At 35.9% G+C, this 27,656-nt stretch overlaps 1 protein-coding gene across 1 annotated transcript in view; it reads left to right on the top strand.

The window, feature by feature from the left end:
- PTPRD (protein tyrosine phosphatase receptor type D) overlaps positions 1 to 27,656 on the top strand; it is a 183,965-nt gene that overhangs the window by 79,341 nt on the left and 76,968 nt on the right. The window contains exon 17 of the mRNA XM_040460870.1: positions 23,136 to 23,259. Within this exon, the coding sequence (XP_040316804.1) occupies positions 23,136 to 23,259 (124 nt within the window). The remainder of the gene's footprint in view (positions 1 to 23,135; positions 23,260 to 27,656) is intronic.

Here is a 27,656-nt window from a genome sequence, read left to right as displayed (position 1 = left end):
GAATGTCTCTCTGTAAAAAGAGCTGCTTTTCTCAGTTGACATCCCCACCTGACTTATCAGCAGTGAAGCCTTATTTTCAGAACTTTTCTCTCAGAAAATAGACTGTTATTATCTTTAGACAGTACAGAAGTGAATACATTTTAGTACAGACCCCTCAGATTTAACTCAAAAGTACCTACTGATTAAACTCCCAGTACAGTTTTTATAGTCAGGATGGGCCTCCCAGTTGGCAATCCGAGAAGATGGAGGGGGGCCGGGGTTGGATCATAGCTAAGAACCAGCATCACCGAGTAAGATAGAAAAGTACAGAGAGTCTCTTCCCAGCTGGCTGCCATTCTGCACCTTGTAAACAAATCTGGTAGGACACAAAGAAACAGCAGCTCCCCTCAGAAGAAACACATCCAAAACCAGGGTGTGTCTATGTGTTTATAGCCTTTTAATCTTTTTGAACTTGTGTAGTTGTTAGAACTCAAACTTCAAGCAAATTCTCAAGTTTCGAAACTTATTTGTATTTGAACTTTTAAAATGTTCCTGTTCCCACTATCTTTTTTTAACCTCAAATATTTTTTCCCTTACTAACCTTAAACTCCATATGGTTTATCCTTGATCCTTTTATTTATTTTTTTCTTCTGGGAGTCATACTCATCTCGGGGGAATGTCCTATAACTCCTGTTTTGTTTCTCAATCCCTGTTCTCATACAAGTTCACCATAACTAATTGGCCCTTGACCATTACTGGACATTGTCCAAATTGTCTTTCCACCTGCTCCCATGTGGAGCCCAAACCTCTCAGGAAACAATTAATCCTGAAGTGTTTCTAGTTCCAAAACAAGCTTTCAACTTCAAAGAAACTATAGCAAGAGAAAAAAAAAAGGCCCATTTTCTGAGTTTTGTTTTGATTTTAAAATGAAGTTGGGGTTTTAGGGCCAGAATGATGTCCATGTGGAGGGGAACAGTATCAGATGCTGGGGAGAATGTCAGAAGTCAGGAAAACCGGGGCTCATATTTGGACTCTGCCAATTAGTCACTATGCTGTTTGACCCTGAACCAGCTACTTCACCTCTTGTAGCCTTGGTTCTCTCTCACTTAAGATGAGAATATTAGCATCTACTCATAAGGTTGTTATGCAGATGAATATATTTCAGGCACCTGACCTCTTTGCCTTTCTGTACAAAACAGGCACACAGGAAACACATGTGGCCCTCAGTATTGTGAACTTTACACTCGTGACCTACCAATTAGTCATCTAATAACACTACATTTTTTCCATAAGTTGTTTTATTTGCATAATATCCCGTTCTCCTTTTTCCAAAAATGGGTTCTATGAAAGCAATTAGAAGGTGAGCAGTAATGGAAATGGAAGGTGGTTATGATGTCTGCAAAGTTCTTTTCGTATTTTGTATGTAATGGAATTTATGGATATTAAATCCACACTAAGTACCCAGTAAGACTCATTTTCACTGAAGAGTAGAACCTGCCTCAGGTCTTTGCTGTGAATCTGAATGCCCATCGACAAGCTGTTTAAATCCCCTGATTTCAGTTTCCTTATTTATAAGAGAATCAGTTAGTTGGAATGCCTTCATCTGTTTGATGAACACTTACTAGAAAGTAAAAAAAAAAAAAAAAAAAAAAAAAAAAAAAAAAAAAAAAAAAAAAAACAAGAAGTAAGTTTTTCCCTGGATAAGTCCATAGTTTTCTAAGACATAGTGGGTGATGGTTGGAAGAGGAGGTTTAAGAAGGAGCAGTACCTAGGAGAGGCTTCTCAGAGAGCATGTGAGTTGGAATCACTAAAGTTTGCTAGGACCAAAAGACCCCAGTGTGAGGGAGATTGACACACAAAGTCATGGAGATGAAAAGGGGCATGGCTTGTTCAGGGGACCCCAATGTGTTCTGTGCCTGTCACTGCAATGTCTGGGTCATGCTGCTCAGAGGTGAGGTGAGAAAGGTGATTACATTCTTAAAAGGCTGAGACACCAACACTGAAGGGTCTGCACTAAGTGATCTCAAAAGTACTCTCAAATCATGGAAATTATTTCCTGTGTCTACTCCTAAAGGCGTAAGTACTCCCAGGGATCAAATGAATGCATCTGTTTGTATGTCACATCTGAGTACAGCTTCGGGGAGAATTTTAATAATGCTGCTAAAAGGGATTAGGGCAAGGAGAGCCTATCGCTGACCAACAGAATAAGAATGTCTTTACTTGTTTATGTATTTGGTGTTTAGATGTAATAAAAGTAGTGGGAATATCATTTGCCATGATTTGTCTACTGTGACTAAATAGTTTGTCATTCTGCATGAAAAGTAATTGTTGGGCATGCCACCATGTTGGGGAGAACAAAGAGGATAAAAGGGACAGTTGTAAGCATTAAGACAGTACATGAACCTGTGGATTTAGCAATGCCTTGGGAATCTGTCATCACAGATACAGCACTTGGAGTATTTGGCTTTAAAAAGTTTAGGCATATGGTATAATCAGAACTGTGTTATTTCTCACTTACCAAGTAAGTTTCCTTAATGGTGGGCATTCATCTTTCATCCAAACTCCAGTCAGAGACTCATGGAGATTCTTGATTTCATTCACTCCTCCTCCCCTCATCCACTCCCCCTCATCTCTTCTTTCCTCCCCCCCATCCCCACTCGTCCCCATCCTCTCCTCCATCCCCTCAATCTCCTTTATCCTCTCCCCCTTATCTCTCTTCCCCTCTTCACCCCATGTTCCCTTTCCTCATCCCTCTCCTCCACTCCTGCCTGCAAAATATCCCTTCATACCTTCTTCTTTAGTATTAAACTATGTAACATTTATTATTAAATCTTAATTAAATTAAGTTTTAATTTAATTAATTAAATTAAAGGTGGTAATATTGCCTAGCTTTTCTGTAGTGCTTCACAGTCTAGAATCAGCTTTATAGAGACAATAATGATAACACATGTGTTTAGCACTTAATATGTGCCAGGCAGTCTTCACAACATGTTACATATACTAACTCATTCAGTCCTGCCAAGTAGGTGCTATTAGTACCCCCATGTTATAAAAGAAGGGACTAAACCGAAAGAGAGAAGCTAGGTAATTTGTCAAAGGTCATGCAGCTAGTAGGTGGCAGAACTGGGATATGAACTCACATGGCTTGGTGTCAGAGTCATGTTCTGACCACTATAAATAGTTCCCTGTGATGGTTCCTTCCACAATTTTTTTCATTATGGTCTTAAAATAAAACACATTTTATGTGTTAATCTATTAAGGTAGTTGTGTAATATTCATGAGTATTTTCTGATTCCAAATAAGATGTGTTGATTCAAATTTCTGATTGATATAATTATATTTTATTTTTGTTTTTCAATATCATGGACATTCTTTAAAACAACAAAAAAGGACTTAGTTTCTTTTGGGTAAGAGCTTTTATAACCAGCCTTCCCCTTCATGTTCTTGTTTATTTATTTATTTTTTATTTAGCAAGTTTAAAGATGATGAAAGATTACAGTTTATACCTGAAAACAAATAAACTAGCACTGCACTCTAACCTTGTTGAACATAGACATATGTGATTAGTTTGAATAGAAATCCTCAATCCACCAGGTTGACTCAATGAATTTTCTTATAAAAGGTGACTTCATGTGTTTTCTGATCTTGACCAATTTCCTAGGAAAATGAGCTGGAGAGAAAGCAGAAGCAGAGGTTGGAAGGATTGAAAGGTCTAAAGACTCAGTCTTAACTCTCAGAGAGAATAATCGGTATTGACTTATTCTTGTCTTTTAAACTGTAGACCAGAGTCTACCTACTTGTTTAAAATTAAATATTGGGGCTCCTGGGTGGCTCAGTTGGTTGAGTGTCTTGCCTCTTGGTTTCAGCTCAGGTCATGGTCCCAGGGTTGTGGAATTGAGTCCCTTGTCGGGCTGTATGCTGAGTGTAGAGCCTGCTTAAAACTCTATCTCCCTTTCCCCCTCTGCCCCTCTCCCCTACTTGTGTGTCATCTCTCTCTCTCTCAAATAAATAAATTAAATTAAATTGGGGATTAAAAGAAGCAAAACATGCTGGCAAAATGCCTTTCTCTCTGCATATCACTAGATTCCAACTTTATTTTGATAAGACCCATGATGAAGGGAAAACTTGTTCACTACAATACATTAAGCTTCATAAATATATTAAAATGATATAAAGTGACATTTTGCCTTAAGATTTTTGAGGCATTCTTTCATCTATGCAAAGTCCTATTTTAAGTTTCCACAACTTAATTTCATATAAAAGCTGCTAAGTGTTTTTAAAAGATAGAAGCTATTACTTCCCAATCAGAAGTTTGCCGTATTTCAAGTTGGCAGGAATATACAAACTTTTTGCCTATATACATTTACTTCCATTAGTTTCAGGGCCCATTGTAGTTGTTTTGTTTGTTTTAGCTCAAGCTTTTATTTCTGTGAAATTGAACAGTATTTGAAGTGGCATATAATTTAATGAGCTGGATTGACGAGGCAGAAGTTTAGCATCAGATGGGTGATTGCACTAGGTAGGTAACCATTGTAGATTCTCTCTCTCTCTCTCTCTCTCTCTCTCTCTCTCTCTCTCTCTCTTTCTCTCTCTAACCCTGGGATTCTGGTTCTCTGATTATTATAAAACACAGTTAAAAGTAGATGTTACAAAGATGAGGTTCTGGTGCCAGGTTTCCATTTTTGTTTTCTCATTGTGGTGATGCCTCTACCCCTTCCTTGAAAGCTTAACTCCAATCTCTTCTATTGGTGTTCTATAACTTGGGAGTGCAGACATGGCTGAAGTGATTGAGAAACCATAATTAGGATGGTTAATGAACAGTGAAATGGTACCTCCCTTTGTATTAACAGCAGTTAGGGTGCTGCATTAGCAAAGGTAGGAGAACTCAGTCTCGTTCCCCCCCCCATGGTAATTAATTGACCTCCTTGTCATCAGCTGAGACATGAGGAGAATAAAAATTTTCAGCCTAAATATTGGAGTTGGTGGGTGTTGCTGTGCAACTGGGCATTGATTTCCTTTTTTGTTCCTTTTCTATTCCTTCCGTATTGATCCTCCCTGTCACAGCTCAAGGATTCTCCCATTATCTTACAAAAGGAAAAAAAAAAAGCTGTCCTAAAGTTTCAGAGGTTTAAATTCTGTGTCATAAAGTTTCCACTGTGGAGTTATATTTGAAGATTTCTAAAATCTTTGAATCTAGTCCAGCCCTGTTGTTTCACTGAAGAAAATACATTTTCTGGGAAGTTGACCGATGTGGTTGAAGTCATTCAGCCAGTTTTTGTATCTAACATTATGCAAAAGCTGATGGGTTTTTTTAGGTGGACTTGCTAGACAAAAACAAACTGATGAATAGAGGGGAAGGTTTTCTGAAACCAAAACTGTAGTCATCCATGTCAAAATTAGGTTAACTTGAAACATCGAAGAAGTTTTGCTTTCTATATGAGAACCCAAATAGGTAGCTATCCATGATTATGATAGAGGTAGTTTTTATTTATTGACAAGAATAGTGATTCCTGGCAAAAAATAAATGTATTTGATATATTTCCATGTGTTTTTCCTTATCATTTATTAAGATACAATTAATGGGTTATGAATTTCACCATTTAAAAGTGTACAATTCAGTGGATATACTTTAGATATGAATATTAAATGGGCATATTATAAAGACTCAAGAAGACCACTAGGCTTTTTTCTCCTACATTTTGACAAAGATTTACCTTTCTTTTATTTGCATTGTTTTTAAACCACTGATGGAGGGAACTAGTGATACTGGGGCATTGTTTGAAATTGGTTATGTCACAGTCTGGGGGTAGCTAGAGCATGGAAGGCCAATGTTACAGGTGAGACAAGTGCCTGTCACTATGGGGAAGATTTGATTTGCTGTTTGCTGTACTTGAGTCGCTGATACTACAAAGGATTGCAGTCTTCATTTTACTTATGAGTCTCCCACTATAATAATCCAGGTTTCTTCAGGGCAAGGAATGGATTATTTTTATTGGGATATCCTTGTGACTAGCAAGCTAAATATTTCTCAAATAAATGGACGAATAACATTCAAAAATGAAGCAGGAAACTGGTTTGCTCTTTGTATCTCCCTCTTCCCAAGCATAACATCATATCAAGATGGACACCATTTATCAACCCATGAATAAAGATGCTTCAATATGTTATAATGTTACTGTACTACAGCAGAGGTCCTGTGGGGACAGTCCTCAGGACAGGGAAGCAGCAACTTGATGGGCAATGGTTCTCTAGGTGGGGAATCCACCTTTGACTTTCCTTGGTAGGCCTCCCTGGGACAGTGTATTAGGACAGAGCAGAAGATCAAGCTTCCTGCTAACGATTCTGTGCACAGATAAGGAAGCCCTTCATTGCCCTGCCTGAAAGGAAGCAGCAGAAGAATGCTGATTGCAGAACTCACTTTTCTATGCTCAGAGTCTATGAAGAAAAATGATCTGGAGTATTCATGTCTCAGGGCCAACTCTAAGGGGAAGAAAAATCACCTTTCCTCAAAGCTAAAAATCTATCAAGTTTCACACACACACACACACACACACACACACACACACACACAAAAATGCTAGTAGTTTCAGTATTTATCTCCCTGCTGCAGTTTTATCATTAAAATATTTGCATGAAAAGAACATCTTTGTTTCCTCAAGATTTCAGCTGCTCTTGCTACTCATTTGCTCTTGAAAAGGGATATAATCTTTTTGTTTTTGATCTGTAATCATTTTACAGCAACCAATTGTAAAGGATTATAATTTTCATTAGAGAATAAACAAATGAACTCTGTGAGGCAAAGCTGCTCATTTCTTCCAAATATCACTGAGCAGGATGGAGGGCCAATTATAAAACTACTAGCTACTTCTAAAAAAATTTTCCAAAAACATGAATGTCCACTTCTTTAGAGGTCTCTTCTTTCCCAGCTTTGTATTCTGTCCATCTCATGCAATAACCCTTTAGTTAGTTCTTACTACAGACCAGGTACTTTACTAGGCTCTGGGGGGGTACAAAGATGAAGAATGTATAATCCTTGCTCTTGAATTCTGAGCCTAAAAGTTCCTTCAGTTTTTAGGTAAACATTAGGCCAAAGCTGCACTAAATGGATTTTGTTGGCATTCCCATATTATGCAGCTATAAGTTTTACTCCAGTATAATGTAAGTTGGATTTTGGTCTGTACTTGTTACATCCGCCATGTTGAGATTTTTTTGCTTTCTAATATCCAGTATATTCAGTGATTTAGAAATCCAGTTAGAGTGCTAGCAGTTATCTAAAATCTGTTCTTCAAAGTCTAAATTTACTAGTTTCTTAGACAGAAAAAGAAATCCTTAAAACTTGTAGCACTTTGGACTCATTTTAGAGAAAATTTCTATTTTTCTTTCTCATATTCTGTTACTTAAGATTAAGGAACAACATTTGTTCTTTATTATGTTTCTGTGGCCAAACGTCTGAATGTTTCTCTAGGCTATGGGAGCAGTTATCAAGCATAGCATTTTGTGTTATGATATCAAGCAAAATTTTCTAACTGGATGTAGTCTGTACATTCAGAAAGAAATATGAGATGCTCAAATATCATAGAGATCTCCCGCTCTCTCTGTTCTTCCCTTATTACGAATCATTGGTTAAGGTAACCTATTTTTATTTTACTATTTATATTGATAAAAGAGGTTTGTCTGTTAGAACATTTTTTTTTATATTTGTTACTTTACCCATATTGCTATTTATATATTGTTTGTCCTCTTTTTATTTTGTTTGCTGTCTTGTTGAATTATCAAAGGAATGGGGTGCCTGGATGGCTCAGTTGCTTGAACTGAGATTCTTGATTTTGGCTCAGGTCAGGATCCCAGGGTAATGGAATCGAGCCCCATGCCAGGCTCCACGCTGAACATGTAGCCTACTTGAGATTCTCTCTCTTTCTCTCTCTCTCTCTCTCTCTCTCTCTCTCTCTCTCTCTCACTCTCACTCCCTTTGCCCCTCTCCTCCACTCACCTGCTCTCTCTCTCTCTAAAATAAAAATAATAATAAAATTTAAGAAAGTATACTCTCAAATTGGAATAAATAAGACTTATGCTGCATAAAGCAGAGCTATAATCTAATAATTATTCTTTTTTAAATAATTATTCTTAATAAACAAAAGGTATTTTAAATGAACTCAAATGTAATTATATTTCTTTTCCAGAATAAAATTCCACTTACTTTTATTGAATAGCTTTATTGATAATATTTTCAATTTTGAACAAAGAGAGACATTTTTACATAATACTACTTGTAAATAAACATAAACATACTACTTGTAAATAAACAAAAATAGGGTATGCCGATTCAAATTTTTCCAACATTGGCTCTGGGAAAGGATATTTTTATTCCTCCAACATACTCTAGGCTATATTCAATTTGTGCAACCTCAACAAACTATGGCTTAGCCAGTAGGTTATTTTCAGTAGTCTTGATGATCAATACAGATTTCAGTAAAGTCAATGAATTTACAGCAGTCAGCGTTATTGAGGAAGATAATCTTAAGAATGCATCAGTCTATTGCCATCAGGTTTAAAATTTTGTATATATTTTAAGACTCAACTAAATCAGGGAATGAAAGTATAATTATAAAAGAAATGAGTTTCCCAATTTCAAAAGACATTCATGGGAAATGAGACAAAACTCTGAAATTGTTAAAATAACATCTATATATTTTATTTGCACCTGGACTGGGCTAGCCATTTGTAGACTACAAAGATATAGTAGACTGTATTTTGTTCAGGAATTTAAAATAGAGTTGAGGAGTTAAGGAATTATCAGATGAAAATTTTATGATGATTTTAACCAGTTTTAAAAGAATAAGTGTTATAAGTTTAAACCTAACTGTGAAATAGATGGTCCACACTGTGATAACATGGTGGTAGGTACATACGAAAGCAAGTGGCAGAGGTCTCTAGGTACAAGTGGATTAGGACCATGGAATTTAAACCTTGAAAGAAAGGTAGGATTCAGAAAAACAGAAAGGATAACAACGTTCTCTCCAGACTAGCAATATTCCAGTGTGAAAAAGTCAAACTTGACTTTTAGTCATGGGCAGACTAAAAGGGAACAAAGGGCTGGAATTTAGGAATATCCACTAAGACTGACTGCTGCCAGTTCAACTTTTATATTGAAGTAGTATGCACGCTTAAGAACATAATATGGCAATCCCTGACTTTAAATAACTTTAAGTCAGTACAGGAAACAAGACAATGTAAACAAATATGGGGCAAATGTAGAAATGCTCTGGGCATTCAAAACCCAATCACCCAAAGCATTCAATATGTTATTTCAAAGAGAACTCCAGTGAGTCTTTCAAGTTGCAATATTCACAGACACCTATGTGTTTGGATTACAATGACTGTTTCTACTTTTGTCTTTGTACACATAAATTGATAATTGTGAGCTTTCTGTTGTATTTCGTTTAATGCCTACTGCATTCCCTTGGTATAAATATGCCTCTTTCACTGGCAGCCTACATTTTGATCATGGAGCCGTCTCTCCCACAGTAGTTAACAAAATACTTGAAACCAGGCTAGTAATACAGGCTGACAACTGCCATAATTTTGTTATGTTCAGATTCAGTAAACTATAGTTATGTGGTGAAGCAATTCAGCTCTTTGTTAATGACAGATTTATTGAAGACAAGCTTTCAGAAGGATTGTACTAGAAATCCTATTAAAGTGCCATCCATTAAACCATTAGGATAGTCATTAAAACTGTTAGTGCAGACTTGTTATTCATGAGTTATTGGTCTCTCTCCATTCTCAGTGGTTTCTGTCAATACTACTCTTCTCTTTGCTCCATTGTGACTATTCAGTTCCAAGAAATGAATGTATATCACCTTTCTCTCTTTTCCTGCAAAATTTGTGGGGAGGAAGGCGGGTAAGAGAGGGGGTTTGGTTGGGAGGGTGTAAATGAAAGAAATTAAAACACTTTTAATTTAATTTAAAACACTTCATTTTTCCCAATTATATAGGATAAAGATTATACTTAAGATCCCACCCTTTTTATTTTGATAAGAATCATGTTAAAAATCTAACCATATAGAAACCTATGGCTTGTCTTTCATTTTCAAAAAAAAAAAAAAAAAAAAGAAGAAAGTAAGAAAAAGATTTGGAAGTGGAAAGTACTGTACTGTGGGATTAATGCATCCTTAAACCAAACCGACAGGAACATCTGGTCTTTAATCTGTTTTCCTTTCTCTTCACAGTTTTGAAATAAGGAATTGAACTTTACGATAGTAAATTTAAAGTTGCAACTTAATATACATGCATTAGAGTGTAGTAGTTAAGAGCCCAGACTCCAAAGTCAGAAAATTCTGGATTCACATCCCAGTTTCACTGCTTTATGGACTACCAGGGTGATTTGTGCAAAGTGTCTTAACTCTCCTAGGCCTCAGTCTCTTTATTTGCAGTATGGAGATAAGAGTATCCACCTAAATTTGTTTTAAGGGTCACTGTACACACGAGACTCAGTGCATCATGATGATGCACTCATCATTATCATCAAAATCAGAAGTAATTTACCCTGATTACTTCTCAGTTCCATTCTTTGATGAGGTTAGAGGGAGACAATCTAATTTAGTGTTGGCTCGTTCAATATTTTTTCCTGGTCATAAATCTACACTGAGCTTTATCTCTAAATGACCATAGAAGCCAGTTGAAAAAGTTGACATGGATTTCACAAAATACCCTCCAAAGTGTTAAGTCCTATAAAGTGTTCGAGTGACTCAGTCGCTTAAGTGTTCAACTTCAGCTCAGGTCATGGGTTCAAGGTTCGTGAGTTTGAGCCCTGCATTGGGCAGTCCACTGTGATTGCAGAGCCTGCTTGGGATCCTGTCTTCCTCTCTCTCTGCCCCTCCCTTGCCTGTGCAGTCTGTCTCTCTAAAAAATAAATAAAAACATTAAAAAATAGTAAAATCTTTAGGAAAATATCAACTGAACCATATTAAATATTTTAAGAGTTTATTCAAGTGAAAACTGACTCAATTTGGGCAGCATCAAACCAGAAGTGTTTGCTAGGGCAAGGACTCGTATAAAGAGTGAAAGCAAAGAAAAATTATTGATTGGCTATAGCTTAAAGCCTAGTTGGCTGTTTATGACTGGTTGTCCTTAGGGTTTTGATTTTGTAACCCTGAGGCTTTTACAGACTTAGATTCTGATTTACCTCCATAGGCCGTCACAGCATTAGGACCCCCTCAGTCTAATGGAGTCCTTGTTTAATTAACTTAATGTTATCAATCTCTACCTCTCAGAGATAAGTACTGGTAGTGTTGATGTATAATATTCTAGCTTTCTGTATATACATATGTATGTGTATATATTTATATTTATATCTCTAAATATCTAGATATATGTATATAATATAGTGTATATAATATAATAAAATACAGGTATATATTTAATAATTTTTTTTTTTTTACTTAACAGGAAAAGTGGATGTCTTTATGTCAGTAGATACACAGTTTCCATAGCTTCATAGGTTTTTCATACTCTAAGTCACTTAACCAGTCCCCACCATTGTAATGGTTCTATAATGGTTATTATATACATTTGTCCAGGGGAAAGACATGTTTTTCACTTTCAAGGCTTTTAGGCAGAGTTTAGTGCCTGACAGAAAGTCCACAGTCTAATCTTAGGAGATGATAAATTTGAAGAAGTTGCAATCTTGGATGAAGATGTGTCAGGTGAAAGTATCTTGATGTGGTCACCTTATTCCAGGACTGATCATTAGTTTTGTAAACTTGAGAGGTGATTGGGTTCTGAAGACCTCACTTTTCATTAGTTTTATGATCTTAATGGCTATGTCATCGATCTGTGATGACTGGATGCCACTGTCTTTCTTGGAGGGCCAAGTAATCATGCTCATAGTCCTTTCTGATCCTCCCTTTTCTGTGTGTCTATGAGTTACTTTTCTCCTTTTGAATGACCTAGCTTCTCTTTAGGTATGTTAATGCAGGGATATTTTAAAAAATTGTTAATATCTTTAGAACATATTATACTTGAAGACATGTTTAATGCTTGATTTGTGTAATACTCAAGCAATAGAATGAGTCTATGGTTCCATTCCCAGAGCATTAAGAAAAAGAAAAGGATAGAAATTATGGCATAATTCTACCTAGTTTTTCAGTAATAATTTTTAAAATATAAAATATTAATTGGACACAGTAGATTAAAAATTGGTATTATGCTAAGTGAAATTAGTCGGAGAAAGACAAAAATCATATGACTTCACTCATATGAGGACTTTAAGAGACAAAACAGATGAACATAAGGGAAGGGAAACAAAAATAATATAAAAACAGGGTGGGGACAACACATAACAGACATTCAAATATGGAGAACAAACCTTGAGTTACTGGAGGGGTTGTAGGAGGGGAGATGGGCTAAATGGGTAATGGGCATCAAGGAATCTACTCCTGAAATCATTGTTGCATGATATGCTAACTAATTAGGATGTAAATTTAAAAAATAATAATAATATTAAGAAAAAAATGTTTTTATAGAATGATCAACATGTAAATCGGTTCTTTAGCTTTGTTCTTTTCCTCCATAACTGAACACGTATCCAACTAGCTTCTGCACCACCACATTCTTTCCAGCCTCTACCCTGCCCCAGAAAAAGGAAAATATATATATTCTGAATAGGTTAAAATTCTGGTTTAGTGGAGAATAGGGTAAATGTGTGTTAAGAATCACATGTTCTGTTCTTTCCCTTTCTCTCTTTTCTGCAGCTCCATAGACAAGTTGAACAAGGTAAATCAATGAGTCAGGCCAGTGCCTCCCTTATTCTGGCTTTAATTCTACTCTTATGGCAGCAGAGTAGATAAGTGGAGGCAGATGTTGTTCTTCAGAAATTGGTGTCTTTATTTTTTCCCACCCTCCTGTCCATGTGATAGATTTGTAAGTGAACTTAGTATCTGTCTGTCTGTTTCTCTTGCCCTCTTTGTACATATACATATTCACCTGGCTGTGTTACTGAGCATGAAGCTCACCTAGATCCCAAGGTATAGATATGGATACAAAGAAGTTAGAGTCTGCTTTAACCTTATAATTTATTGTCCAAACTGGGACACTTTGAAAGATGGTGCTTTTGATAATGAAACGGGGACAGAGGTGTAAACTGGGATATAAGCCCCCCTAACTTAAACCCTTTGCCAGCGCTGAATCCTGGGCTGTTTTTCCTTCCGTCTTATCAGGACCCTCCCAGTCTCCCCACAACAGCCAACAAGTGGCCTTGAGACTTCAGAGGAGCACAATTGTTAAAACAAACTCCCCAAAATAAAGGGAAAATCCACTGTATTAAATGGTTAACTGTATACACATTGGTAGTATGTCTAGAAAATTTGGTAATATGAATTGTTACCTGGCAAGCAGTCACTGTGTGATACTTCAGAATAGTCAGTGGATATGTAAAAGTTGGAAATCATGGCACAGAACGCTATTATACATGTTCACTTGGAAAAATTTCAAAAGTGCCAAAGTCTGAGATGACTCTTATTACGAATCAGAGTACAGACAAGTGTGAGCCTGGGAGCCATTCTGATTATTTTTAAAGATGATTTTCTATATCTTTGGTCTATTCCAATATATGTTTACTTAATAACCACGTGTTCTGCAGGGAAATTTATTTAACTATTTCTAAGGCTCTGGGGAAAAAGTCACTGTTGCCATATATCCTGCCTATAATGCATTTCAGCCATTCATTCTATAAATATATTTTAAAATAAACTATAAGCTAAACACTGAGTATACAACATCAGATGAATCACAACCACTATAGTGATATCCTCGAGTGATTCTGGTTTTTTTTTTCCCAAAGGGCAAATATGTAAAATTATCAATTCATGGACATTTTTCTAATATATTTTACCTAGAATAGTCTTTAATTTTACATTATAAAGCCAATATACATTTTAAAGAAATTAATTTCTGAAATTAATCTTTTAGTTTAGAAATAAACTCTAAAATTCTAGATTTGGGGAGTTCCAACTTTTCTAGTTTGCTTGTCACATGTAACGTAGAAGAAAGTAAACATGACACTTTAGGTTGTAAATATTTTCTAAGCTACTTGAACACCATGGGTATAAGTAGTAATGATCAACCTGTGTGTCTTCTTTAATTAGAAGCCTGTATTTAGTATGGTACATTATGTCCTTACCTAGGAGTAATGATATGAACAGCAAGGGGTTCTTAGTATGTACTTAATATATACACATATATACACACTGTACCCAAAAGACATAGGTGGAAACTCTTGTGTTTCAAGTAGATAGTTGCATTAAATACATTTGGGGATGGAACTAGTTAGGGGAATTTTTTAAGTGATTACTTGGGATTTTCTCTATTGTGTCACAGACTTGAAGGAAGCATCATGCTTTTTCATTTCATTTCAGATGTAAAAATCTTATTTTTTCAATCAGGAAATGAGATGCGAAAGGCATTGACTGAACATTAACAAACGTTTATTCATGTTTCAGTTTGGAAACTCATCTGTTTTTCCTCTCACATCCGAAAATAAACATGGGAGAGGAAACAGAGTTTTAACAAATTTTTAATTGAATAGCAAGCAAGGTAGTACTGAAAACCTAAAAATACATCTGTCTACAGTATGCAGAGTAAAATGAGGGAAAATTAATGTTTTATTTTAATTTTTTAGCATTTTTAAATTTATTTTTGAGAGAGAGAGAAAAACAGAGCTGAGCAGGGGAGAGGCAGAGAGAGAGGGAGACGCAGAATCCTAAACAGGGTCCAGGCTCAGAGCTGTCAGCACAGAGGCCGATGCCAGACTCAAACCCACAAACCGTGAGATCGTGACCTGTGCCAAAGTTGGACACTTAAACGACTGAGCCACCCAGACACACCCAAAATTAGTGTGTTTTAAAATTAGATTAGAAATTTGTGTATTTGATAAAGAAGAATTAATGTTATCACTTAAAACTCCATTAATCAAACTCTCAAAAACCAAGATGATGATTTATCTTTCCTATTTTCCTTATATTGTTGTTTATAAAATGCTGTTGTAATAGAAGTCACAAAACAATTACAAAACCACTCCATTTATTGATTGGTTTTTCTTTTGAATCTACTTTTACACTGTATTTCTGAATGCTCAGGTCTCCAAGTATCAAATGAAATGAAAAACTGAGAAATATATGTGTTTATGTTCTGTTGTTGTTGTTATCTGCCATAGAAAAGTAGATCAATTTTCAAATTATATAGATGGGCCCATTGTTACAGCAAGTGGGAGGACAGAGTGGATTTCTTTGCCTAAATTAACTGGGTGATTGCTTCAGTGTCAAAGGAGATCCACTTAGCATAAGGGAGAAAGCAGACATTCCTTACATGCTAAGATTGTCTTAAATAAGGGATGTTCTTGCACAAGTCAGATGGATGGAGACAAGAAAGGGAAGACATCTACTGTTCTTTTACTGAGAACTTTTCATCAGGTGTTTTACATGTATTATTTTACTTAATACTTTTGAGTCTATACAAACGTGGCAGTGTTTACAGAGTGGTAAGGAATTAATGCATTCATTTTGTTAATTTGGGGCCAAAATTTAGGGTTGTGCTATTCACGGAAAAGGAAGGATGCCACTCTGAATTTATTCAGTTTTAATGCTGCACGTAGATTGCAATCAATAATTTTATTTGTTACTTATATGCATTTCTTTTTATAAACACTGTAATTACTTTCTATCAATCCAACTTTATCTCTTTAATCAGAGCAGTTTAATAAAATTTTAATAACATTTTTCTTGCACCAATTGTCTAGAAAATTTTTAATTCCTTTTGCTTTTCCAAATAACATCTGAAGTCCTAGTCTGTGAATTATACTTGTAAAAATGACTATCCATGAAGCTCTAGTCTTTAATAGGAACATCAACTAACTTCTGTCCATTGTTTTCTTATTATGTACTTTAATCTGATATAGGAGAAAAATAGCTAAAAACTAAAACATTAGGATTAAAAGGTATCACTGCTGTCATTGTTCTAGAACATTGCTTTGGAGAACTAGGAATTTTTCTTTTCTATATTCAGTATCATCTAGGAAAATGTTGAGACACATTAAACAGGAGAGTATAATAAAAAAAACTGGCCTTTTAAATCTTCAGATCTTAATGTTGTGTGTTCTCTTCTGAACTCTCATTTGAAAAGATCTGTCAAAAATATTTTTTTTCAGTCACACATATGAAGTAGTAAAGTAGCTTATCTGCATTCCAGAGATCACATTGCATTGCCCTACTGAATTGAAAAAGAATCCAGTGTTTGTTGCTGTTGCATTATTGTTTTTTTGTCATGTTGAATTTATGGTAAATTAGGACAAAGTGAAATATACTTCTATGAGTAAATGGGATTCTCAAAGAAATAAACTATCTCCTCCTTACTTAGTGCCTAGATATAATTTAGGAAAAAAAATGCTTATCATGTGGTTGCCTCAAATATTTACTCACCTCATGTGGCTGAATGGTTTACAATGAGTTTTGTCTCCTGTTTGCTTCTCTATATATCAATTCAAATGTAGTAAAGAAATCATTAATCCAGGTACTTTTTGTAAGTGTTTGTTACATGATATGTTATAATCAGGATTGCAAATGAAACCATTAGACAACAGATAAAGTTGATGTGATTTTATCACTTACCTGAAGAACAAAATTAACTATATATAAAAATACCTTATTGAAAAATGTTTTAAGTTTATTTTGAGAGAGAGCAAGCACAAGTGGGGGAGGGGCAGAGAGAGAGAGAGAGAGAGAGAGGGAGAGGAGAGAGGGAGAGAGAGAGAATCCCAAGCAGCCTCCATGCTGTCAGCCTGGAGCCCAATGCAGAGCTCAATCTCAGGAACTGCAAGATCATAACCTGAGCCAAAACCAAGAGTCAACTGAGCCACCCAAGCACCCCTGCTTGAAATATTTTTAAATGGCTTTTCAAATTGTTCATCTTTCTACTTAAAGGTGGAGAACTCCTGTATGTGTTCATTAGTTAACACTGGGAGTCTTGAGAAGTCTCTATTTCAGTCCTTCAGACTCTAATTGTGGCTTGGATTAGAGGTACTTTTATAGGGAAAGACTTAGGAAGTTTTGATACTAATTGGATAAAGGAGAACAGGAAAGGTGAGGTTGCCAACCTGACACTGGGAAGACATTAATAGGAAAAAGGAACAGAGCAGACTGCCAAAGCCAGTGAGGGGCAAAGAGAAAGCCAGCACCTGGGACTCAGGGGCTCCGGCCTCCAGACTTTGCTCATCATCATACTTTCTACTTGATCACATTCCACTTCTTAAAGCATCATTGGATTCAACTAAACTCATGTTCTTCTCTTTGAAGAAAGTACTCATTATGCCAATTGCAGCCCTCGGCTAATTGTGCAAAATACAGCCCTTCTCAACTATGCAAACACTGGTCTTCTTTAAAATGGATACATATTAATTTACCATTTCCATCTTGGAGAGACAGAATATGAATGAATGAGAATTTTAAAAAGCTTCATTGCAGAAATACAGTCAATGGCAGATTGCTCCTCTAAACCTCAAATAGGGCCTGAGAATATGTGGGTGCAAACCACACTAAGGAGTAAATGAGCCTACTGACTGGGAACTCAGTGGAATGATAGTCTTTCTCTAGAGGTTAAGGTCATTGAAAGTTCAATTCCCTGTAAAAAGGATGGTTAGTCTGACCCATAGTTTGCCTAGTCAAATAGCTGGTCTATTCCTTCTATATAATTAAATTTGTGTTAGTTGTTTTAAAACCCACACAAAAACAGGATGTATCTTTTTGGTGGTTTCTCTTTGAAGAGGTTCTAAAGAGAATATTTTGAGGTTTTACTCTTAGTGGACTGAAGAGAAGTTGGACGCCAAGCAGCTAGTATTGTAGGGGGATTGTACATGTGAATTATATTTTTCTTCTTGTAGAGAAGTTGAAATTTTGCAGAACCATATTTAAAGGACTTTAAGTTGATGACTTCAGCTTTATCAAAAAAGGTCACTCTCTGGATAGTTTTATTCAATGACTGTAATCAGATGTGCAAGTTTATGAGCACTCCCTTGTTTTGAATTTACAATTATAAATATAGATTAGAAGCACTATAGAGATTTTTGTTCCCAAACTTCCCATTGTGTTTCAAGACAATAATTGAAAGACATAAGTAAAACAATCAAGGAATCTTCTCAAACTTGGCGAGAGAAGAAGCATAACATTGTGGCGAGGCATTGTGACTGGGTCCAGAATGCCTGGACCCCACAACTAGCTTACTAACTGTTTGACCCTGAGAGGTTGTTTCACTTCTCTGTACCTCGCTTTCCTCATCTACAGAATTGTGATAATAATGGTATCTACTTTTAGGCTCTTTGTGAAGATAAAATTAGTTAATATATGTGAAGCACAAAGAAAACACAGCAAATGTCATTTAAGTGTTATTTTAACTATATAACCATTGGATGTAAAATATATTTTTTTTTAATCTGGGTTTTCATCACGAATATAGTGCATGGGACACCTGGGTGGCTTAGTTGGTTAAGCATCCGACTGCAGCTCAGGTCATGATCTCATGGTTTGTGAGTTCAAGCCCCGCATCGTCTGGGTGCTGACAACTCAGAGCATGGAGCCTGCTTCGGATTCTGTCTCCCTCTTTCTCTGCCCCTCCTCCACTCACACTATGTCCCTCTCTGTCTCAAAAATAAATAAACATTAAAAAAAAAAAAGAATATAGCGCAAAATTATAAATCCATCAGTTATATGTTGCTTATTTTCTACTTACCTATTTTAATACAAAGTTCTAGTTGCTTAAAAAAAATGAGAACTTTCAGACCACCAAGTTAAAGACTACATAAATGCAAAGTGTTTGATATTAGCAGCTGTCTAATCAAGACTTTCTCTTTCTTCTTTACGTTACAGAGAAGTTTTTCTTTGGTCCCTCTTCTCAGTAATGCAAAGTCATTGAGGTGAAGATCTGTTAGTATTAGAATTATTTCAATCACAAGTATTAGGGTAGGAGGGGGAGTGTGTCATGTGCCAAGTGTGCAGATAGGGAAGCAATGTAAAATGGTTTGGCATCTTGGTAAAGTTTAGGTGCTACATATTCTTTCTTTGTCCAGTAAAGGGCCTTGTTGATTGCCTGGAGAAACAAAAGTAAATATGAGGAAGTAGCATTCTTGTTTACAATTTCTGTAACAATGCAATGTGCAAATGTCATATAGCTTATTTTTTTAAGTCTATTAATCAAATTTGGGTTGAATACATCTAACTTGCTTTATTTCCAAATTGCAAAGTTTCCTCCAGGGCAACTACAGAAGATCCGGCCAGGTTTCCAGCTCAGAGGGTAGAATTCGGGATTGAGTTCTGAGGAGGAGGGGGTATCTCGCCAAAACATGTTTGAATAAACAGTGTCAGAAGGATGAGAAGAGATACATGAGAGTCAGGCTGAGGAAAACCAAACACCAACAGCAGGAAGAACAAGAAGAACTCATTAGAAACAAGAGTGCTTATTTCAAATTGTTTTGAATAATACTGGGATGGCCTCAGCTTAACTCTATAGTAGGAAGATGGATGGTCATGATGTGTGGGCCAAAAATATGAGACTAGAGTGGAAATGAACTTCTCAAGACCAAGGTTTCCCTTTCTCCATGTTGACCATTTCATTCTTCCTTAAGAGGATCTCAGCAAAAGAAACCAGAAAACAAAGAGGCAAAGCAAATGTGCCTGCATCTTGCACTAAGGACAACATAAAGAGCGGGTTTTGAAAATTAGGGTCTTAGTCATCCATGATACCTTTGCCTCATTAACATGGATAATTGAAATTTGATTTTTCTCAACCAGTTTTATTTTTTTTTTCTAAATAGAAAAGATCATCTTATACCTCACCTGCTTTCAGTAGTTGCTGTTCTTTACTGTGTTTACTGCTTTCAGCATTCTGACAAGCTCCAGAATAATGACCTATGCTGTGTATTGTTAAACGTTCAGTCAGACAGATAGATACAGATAGATGAGTATGTGTTGCACAAAGACAGTTTAGCATTATTCAATCAATGTTTGTTTGATCCCTGTAAAACAAGTATAAATGTAAGCTGCATCCCATCTGTTTTATCATCCATGTGAAGCCAACCTCATTTCTAAAACTTGATTTCTTATGTAATTGCCCCAGAATGACAGAGGATGATCAGTTGGGAAGAAATATCTTTCAGACTGGCGAGATAAAGGATAGTTTTGTTGAAGTGTGTTTCATATGTTGGGCTTCCTCATTTTGCAGTGGCCTTCGGGATAAGCAGTAGCATCTTGGCTTGGTAATTACCAGCTGTTAATCATCAGTTGGGCTTTGAAATCACACAGACCTGGGTTTGAGGGTGAATGTATGAGCCTAGCTGTGTGAGCAAATTACTTAACCACCAAATAGCACAGTGCCTGCCACAGAGCAGGCCCTCAGTAAGATTTATTAAATTAATTTTTCTTTACTTCAATTTCCTTGTCTGTAAAATGAAGAAAATAACAATACCTACCTCATAGCATTTATGAAAATTAAAACGGGATACTGCATGACCTGGCAGCTATTATAATTATCCTATTACTATAGGTCTTCTTCTCATGGGTCATACTTTAAGTCTAAGCATATTAACATATGTGAAATAAAACTTATGTTTCCATTACTGGTTTTTAAACTCTTCAATGTGTAGGTATCAAATCGAGCATTCAGAAGGCTGAGAATATGTGGCAAGAGTGGAAATGGACATGAGTTAACAGTGTCTGCATTGATAGATGCAATTTCATTAGTCTAATTAAATGCTTGCCACTTTACACATCTGTGAGTGATCATAGTCTGAATAACGGTCATCAGAGGGAGTAATACCTTCCACCAAAGCACTGAACGTCAGCGAGCTTAGCCGCTTCTTGGGATATTTTAGAAAATAATGTGCAAGAAGCTTATGTACTCAGTAACGCTCATCAGTGTAAAGTGGGATATCAGTGGTAGTTGTAATTTCGGGATCACATACTTTATTATTAAACTGTATGATAATGAGTGTTAAAGTTATTAATCATAGTGCACTTTACCTTGCAGTTTCCATTGTCTGTTCTCTAATTGCCATGATATAGGGAAGAATTACTCCATGATTTCTCTTTATGAACTCTTCTCAACAACATTTATCCATCAATTCAATTCATTTAAGAAAATCTCTTGAACCATTTATTGAGCCATCTTTGTCAGTGCAAAGATGACTGAAGGTGTATGGGTAGGACTGTGGCTAAGGACTCTAGAATTTAAGCTGTAGGTCATTCAGAGCCAGTGGAATTCTTAAGCAGGAAACTAACCTGTCCAGACCTGATCTTCAAAAAGACTACTTTGGTATGAAAAGTGACTTGTAGTTAGAGGTTTGAAGAGAGAGTCCAAGCAGACATCAGATACTGAAAGATTGAGTTTAGGGAGTGGCAGTGGGCTGGTGACTGGGGGCTGATTTAAGAAAAAAGTAAGGTATGGCTTGGTCACCAAATAAATATGCTTTGTATAGAGAAGGTTCAAGGTTGACTTGAAGGCTTCCACCCAGGCATCTGCATGTTTTAGCTCATCAGATACTTGGAGAGAAGTACATTCTGCAGGGGAGATAATGAGCTTCCCTGGAAGAACAAGCTAGAAAGACCCCTAATTATATGATTCCTTAGACTCTAAAGCATAGATAATTATTTTGCTGAATATTTTTTCAATGATAGGCTACTTATATATAGAATAGCATTGGCTAAGAAAAGATAAGGGTTTTATAACCCTTGGTATATTAGGGGCTAGAACCATACTGCTGAGAATTTTAGAATGTTTGGAGGCTATTCATGAGGGTTAATAGGTCGACTCTTTGCAGTTGTGAGTTTTACCAGCCCTGTTAAACACAAAATATACACATCTTTAATATTGTCACTGCTGTTGGATATGTTTTACTTTCCAGTTCTACAGATACACATAAGGGCATGAAAAATGCCCAGTATCAAAACTAACTGCTAAAAATTCTATTAACATAACATAGTATCTTTACTTTTCACAGAATTTTACCTGCATATAACCCTTACCATTATTTCTGAAAACTTGATTTTAATCATTTGAAATCATGTTTATGTAATTACTGAACTCATGTTTCCTTATACCATGAAATTACATCTTAAAAAAGTGCCCATGTCCTATGATAAAAGAAAAGAGGTTTTGATTTCCATAACATTGCAGGAAATTAAAAAGTCCTTTAGAGTATTTTTTTTTTTCTATAATCAGATCCTGAATTCAGTCTCAAGATGATACTGCTTTAACTCTAAGAAAACTATATATTATTTTATATTCTGTGTAATATTTATTTTAGATTATTGAGTAATGAGTTGAATGAAGGTATCAAGAAAATGCATTATAAATCAGAAAAAATATGTTTCATTTAAAGAATAAAAAGAAGCAAGCTTTGTAAATATAACACATAATAATAGGAAACATAAGTAGAAAAGCAATTAGATCCTATCTGCATTGGGTTATAAATTAATATTTGAAGATAAACATTAGATTTACCAACTTCCCTTCTTTACTGTTATTCTTAACTGTTTGAATTGTACAGATTGCTTGTGCTACTGGCCATAGTGTGTTATGGAGAAACAGACAAAATTTTAAGTTGCCATCAAAGTGGAAGCCTAGAAGTGAAGAAAAAACAGGGAAACCTGTGCCCAGTGAAGCTAGTGAATGGTCAATAAACTTAAAGGGTGAGGTTACGTCCTGACAGGAAAGACTAGGGAGAATAATCAAGATAAAATAATGTTCACAGAACCAGAAGGAGTATTGAGCCAGATAACTTATAAACTACAGCTGCAGAGAAGGAAATGGAAAACTAAAACAATTTTTAAAACACTGCCTTTCCAATATTAATGGAACATCCATATCGATTTTTTTTTCATTTGAATCAATTGTTGGTGACTATCACTGTTTTTTACTATGATTAATCATTTCATGTTAAGCTGGGTATATTAGTGTTCAGCTTCATAAGTAGGGTCATCTTGATAAAGTGTGGCTTCAGACTTTTCTTTTTAAATCATGTTTGTTACTTGTGATAAATGCCTATAATCTGGTGTTATTCAGTATTGATTTTGTGTGTGTGTGTGTGTGTGTGTGTGTGTGTGCTGTTTTTCTTTTAGTCAATTGACCCTGGCCAGCAGTTCACATGGGAACATTCAAACTTGGAAGTAAACAAACCAAAGAATAGATATGCGAATGTAATCGCATATGATCATTCCCGGGTTCTCCTATCAGCAATAGAAGGTAAGGAAATTCAGACATTATTTATACTTTTATTTTTCATGAATTTCTAAGTGTTTGCATGAAAATATAGTTTTAACTAGGTTTTTCGCTATCTATGGAAATAGCTAATTAATATTCAGGCACCGCTTGTTCTCACATTTTCTTTACTTCATACAAGTATACTGTATATGGGTACACAACATCCCCAGCACCACATAGCATAGGTGCATCTCTCATTACCTTCTTACCTCTATTCTAGGTGAAAGACTTCATAAGGTACATGATGCTTGTAGAGGGGAAGCAAATTGAGGTTGCCCATTTTACTGATGGTTGCTGATATAAATAAACAGGTGATTGTCAGAAGATGCTCATAGACTATTATTTTTAAATGGGTGAGCGGTTTGTAAATAAATCTGGATACCTCCTAGGGACAGTAGAAAGTTTAGGAGTTTGTGGCGTGGTGATTTATAAAAATTAAGCATATCAGAAATGTCTGGTACAGCTAATTTGTGGACTGCTTGGTAATCTATCTCTCGCAATTGTAGCAAGTAGTTCATTCCAGAGGGAATAGTTGCTCCCAAAAGATGAGGAATACACCTCTAATATACCTAGCTTCTTGTAAGGAGTCATGAGGAGAGTATTTTCCATTCATCTCTTTCCAGTAATAAATCTCTTCACATGGCATATTAAAATCATTTAGGAGCGCATGTTCAACACTCAGCATTTTGTTAGTTTTTTTGTTTTTGTTTTTGTTTTTTTGCTATGGTAGCACATTGGATTGCTGTCCTTACAAAATAGTTTACAATGTCACTTAAATCCTTCCTTCTGTCATAATAGCTAACCTGGACCACCACCTTCCACATACCACATTCATCCTCACTGACATCCAGAAAAGCTCTGTGGCCTTTACATACTTGAAGGTTCACCACTTACCCTCTTCCAGATATCTTATTAAACCTTGAATAATACCAACTTCAGACCCATTTTCATAACCTTATGGTTCAAACATTTTCATCTATACTTGTTCAAATATCTTTCACATTTTTCTGCTTCCCAAATCTGTGATTTGGGAGGTACCACTTACCTCCTAACTCTGACCAAGCCCTACATGCCTTGTTTTATGCCCAAAATTAATTTGAAAGTGAGACACTGATTTCCCAGTAAACACAAAAGGCAACCAATGCATTTATTTCCAGTGTTTGGGGAACAAGAACTATCTTCCAGCATGTGAGCAAGCCCATACCTGCAGCCTCCTTTCTGCAAAATGGTGTTATACGGCATAGATATATTTTATAAAGTTCTCATAGTCAATTTTACTTTTGATGTTGGAAAATGTTATAATCCATTTTTGAGGCTATTAAAGATCCTAGGATCTTGAGAGTTAATGTTTTTCCATACAGGAAAAAAAATATCATGTTTATCAAAATTTCACCAATGCTAATTCAAGCAAGATGGTGTCAGACAGGTAATTGCTTCAAGTCCTGTTTGAAAACTGTAATTGATTTATGTGGATGATTATTTGCATATAGCATGTACATTTTATCTTTGTATTTCCCACTTTAAAATGTAAAAAAAAAAAAGCAATGTCTTGCCTCAAGTTTCTTAAATCAACTCCATAGATAATAAGAAACTAACCCAAGTCACAAGTGGAGGAAGGAAATCTTTTTTTTTTTTTTTCCATTAGCAGAACAGGTAAATTATAGAAATTAAATGAATATAAATTGAGAATCTATTTGGCATGATCTTGGCTGGATAACTTGTCAGTCTGCCTTTGCTGTATTATAACATTGTTTTCACTCAGAATTAGGTCATTCAATACTACTGTGTCCCTGTACTTTTACACACTTTATCATTATTTTCCTTAACCTGTTATTTTCCACCATCTTAACAGTAAAGTATGTCGAAGGACAAAGAATATTCCTCTTTGTACATTTATTATGATATATGGAAACTATGTACATTTCATTCCTATGCTATTTTTACAGTACAAAAGCCAAAGCACTTGAATCAGACTAAAACCTGCCTTTTTATAGTTCTATGCTCATAAATATACCCTAAATCTAGAGCTGACCTAGAAACCAAAAGTGTTTCAATTTTAAGTCTTATGCAAAAGGTTACAAGCATTTAATTGAAGTTTATAGGCTAAAGAGAGAGCTTTAATCTAGATTACAACCATGAACAGCATTTTATCTAAGACTAAGCCCTAATCAGCAGATATTTAAGGGGGTAAGCAACAATCCTATATCTTAAGCACAGAAAGGGAAATGCTGGAGACTGGAACCATAGCTCACTGAGGCTTCCCACATAAAAGGAGCTTTGATAATACACAGCCAGATTTTTTAAGAGCATTTAAATGTTAAGAGACTTGGGGCGTCTGGGTGGCACAGTCGGTTAAGCGGCCGACTTCGGCTCAGGTCACGATCTCACGATCCGTGAGTTCGAGCCCTATGTCGGGCTCTGTGCTGACAGCTCAGAGCCTGGAGCCCGTTTCAGATTCTGTGTGTGTGTCTCTCTCTCTGCCCCTCCCCTGTTCATGCTCTGTCTCTCTCTGTCTCAAAAATAAATAAACGTTAAAAAAAAAATTAAAAAAAAAATGTTAAGAGACTTCATGCACAATTTATAAAATTTAACATGCTTGTTTTAGGCTCCACCTGTGGTGATAACTTAAAAGACTTTGGTCAAAGGTTTTGTTTTGGACACTTTTGCTGCTGTTTCCCCAGCGGTGCTGGCTGCTCTTCATGTTTACTTTGAGTAAACATGTAGGTCAGAGTGGTCTGACCTACAATAAAGGAGATCTGGAAAGTCGCCACAGTGATTCCTAGTATCCTTATCTTGTTTCCTAGAGCAAAACTTTTACATGACTTCCGCCAAGCAGTGGCAGGGGAAATAAACTAAAGAATGGGGAATTTTGTGTCAGCACCAGCGTGCTTATTGAATTCTGTGAAAATAGTGATACATCATGACATGTTTCCAAATTACAGCCATCTTATTTATGTTGGGGAAAATGTGGAGCAAATTCAAGAGAGTTCTAACTACAGAATGCTTACAATTATTGAATTGCAGAGCAAGCAGTGTGGAAACTGCTTTTGACCAGTCCACTTACCGTTTAAGCTGTTCTTAAGAGAACATAGTAATACCCGAGGAAAAGAGGTGATAGGATTTATTTTCATAGTTAAAGCTAAATATTGTCAAATACTAAATGGAAGCTAATACTTATATTACAATTAAATAGTATATAATAATATGCTTGATCTTATAGAATTCAGTTATTCATTACTTTTACTAACGTAGGAAAAAAGAAATTGATAAACCAAAAGATAAGAGCAAGGAAATCTGGGTTTGGGTCACAGCTCTGTCACTTACTAGTTATGTAACCTGGTCTTCTCTCAGTATCAATTGTTTCAGCTGAAACCTTATTTATTTACTTATTTATTTAATTTGAGTATACTTGCCATACAATGTTACATTATTTTCAAGTAAACATCCTAAGTGTTAGGCAACTGATTCACCTTCTCTTAACTTATGCTGTGCAGAAGACAAGTGTAGCCTCCATCTTTCACATACAATACTATTAAAATATCACTGACTATATTCTGTATGTTGTGCCCTTTATTCCCATGACTTATTCCTTCCATAACCAGAAGGCTGTATCTCCCACTCCCCTTCACCCATCTTGCCCATCCCCCCCACCCACCTCCCCTATGGCAATCACCAGTTTGTTCTCGGTATGTATAGTCTATTTCTGCTTTTTATTTATTTATTAATTTGTCTTATTTTTTAAAAGCCACATGTGCGTGAAATCCCTTTCATTTCTGACTGGTAGGAGTTAACTCTATGTAGCTTTCTTATCAATTGTATCATTTACTGTATACACTACAGTTTGATGAAGCAACAGCATAAGTACCTTACTACATACATATCCACACTTGGAGATGAGAAGAGTGAAGCTCAGAGTGTCGGCCCTAAGCCATACCACATATGAGTAACAGAGCTCAAACTAGAAGTGCGCTCTTGTGATTCTCTGACCCATGCCTGCATAGGCCCACATATTCGCACTGCTTTCCTACTGATAGAGGATGTATCTGTGACTAAGTCACTAGCTTGAATCTCAATGCCCAGACTTATCACTTTGCCTAAAAGTCCACTTTATCATTGGGCTGTAACCTGTGGATAATATAAACATTACATTTTAGTATTTCATTTCCTATTTTACGGCAGAACTAATCTGAGGCAATGACACAATACAGGGACTCAGTAGTGATCCCAATGCTTAGGTTCCTGCAGTTGTAGAAGTAAGGTCAAGTGTATCTATCCTTAATTGATTCCAAAAGTGATCTACTTACCTCAATTCTTGTATGTATCTTCAACTTCTTATAAACCCAGGAATATCAATTAGTGGCAGATTATTTATTGTAATG

This window comes from Herpailurus yagouaroundi, unplaced genomic scaffold (assembly GCF_014898765.1).
Source record: "Herpailurus yagouaroundi ecotype Mexico unplaced genomic scaffold, PumYag 252, whole genome shotgun sequence".
NCBI lineage: Eukaryota > Metazoa > Chordata > Mammalia > Carnivora > Felidae > Herpailurus > Herpailurus yagouaroundi.
This window is presented reverse-complemented; position numbering and strand designations above follow the sequence as displayed.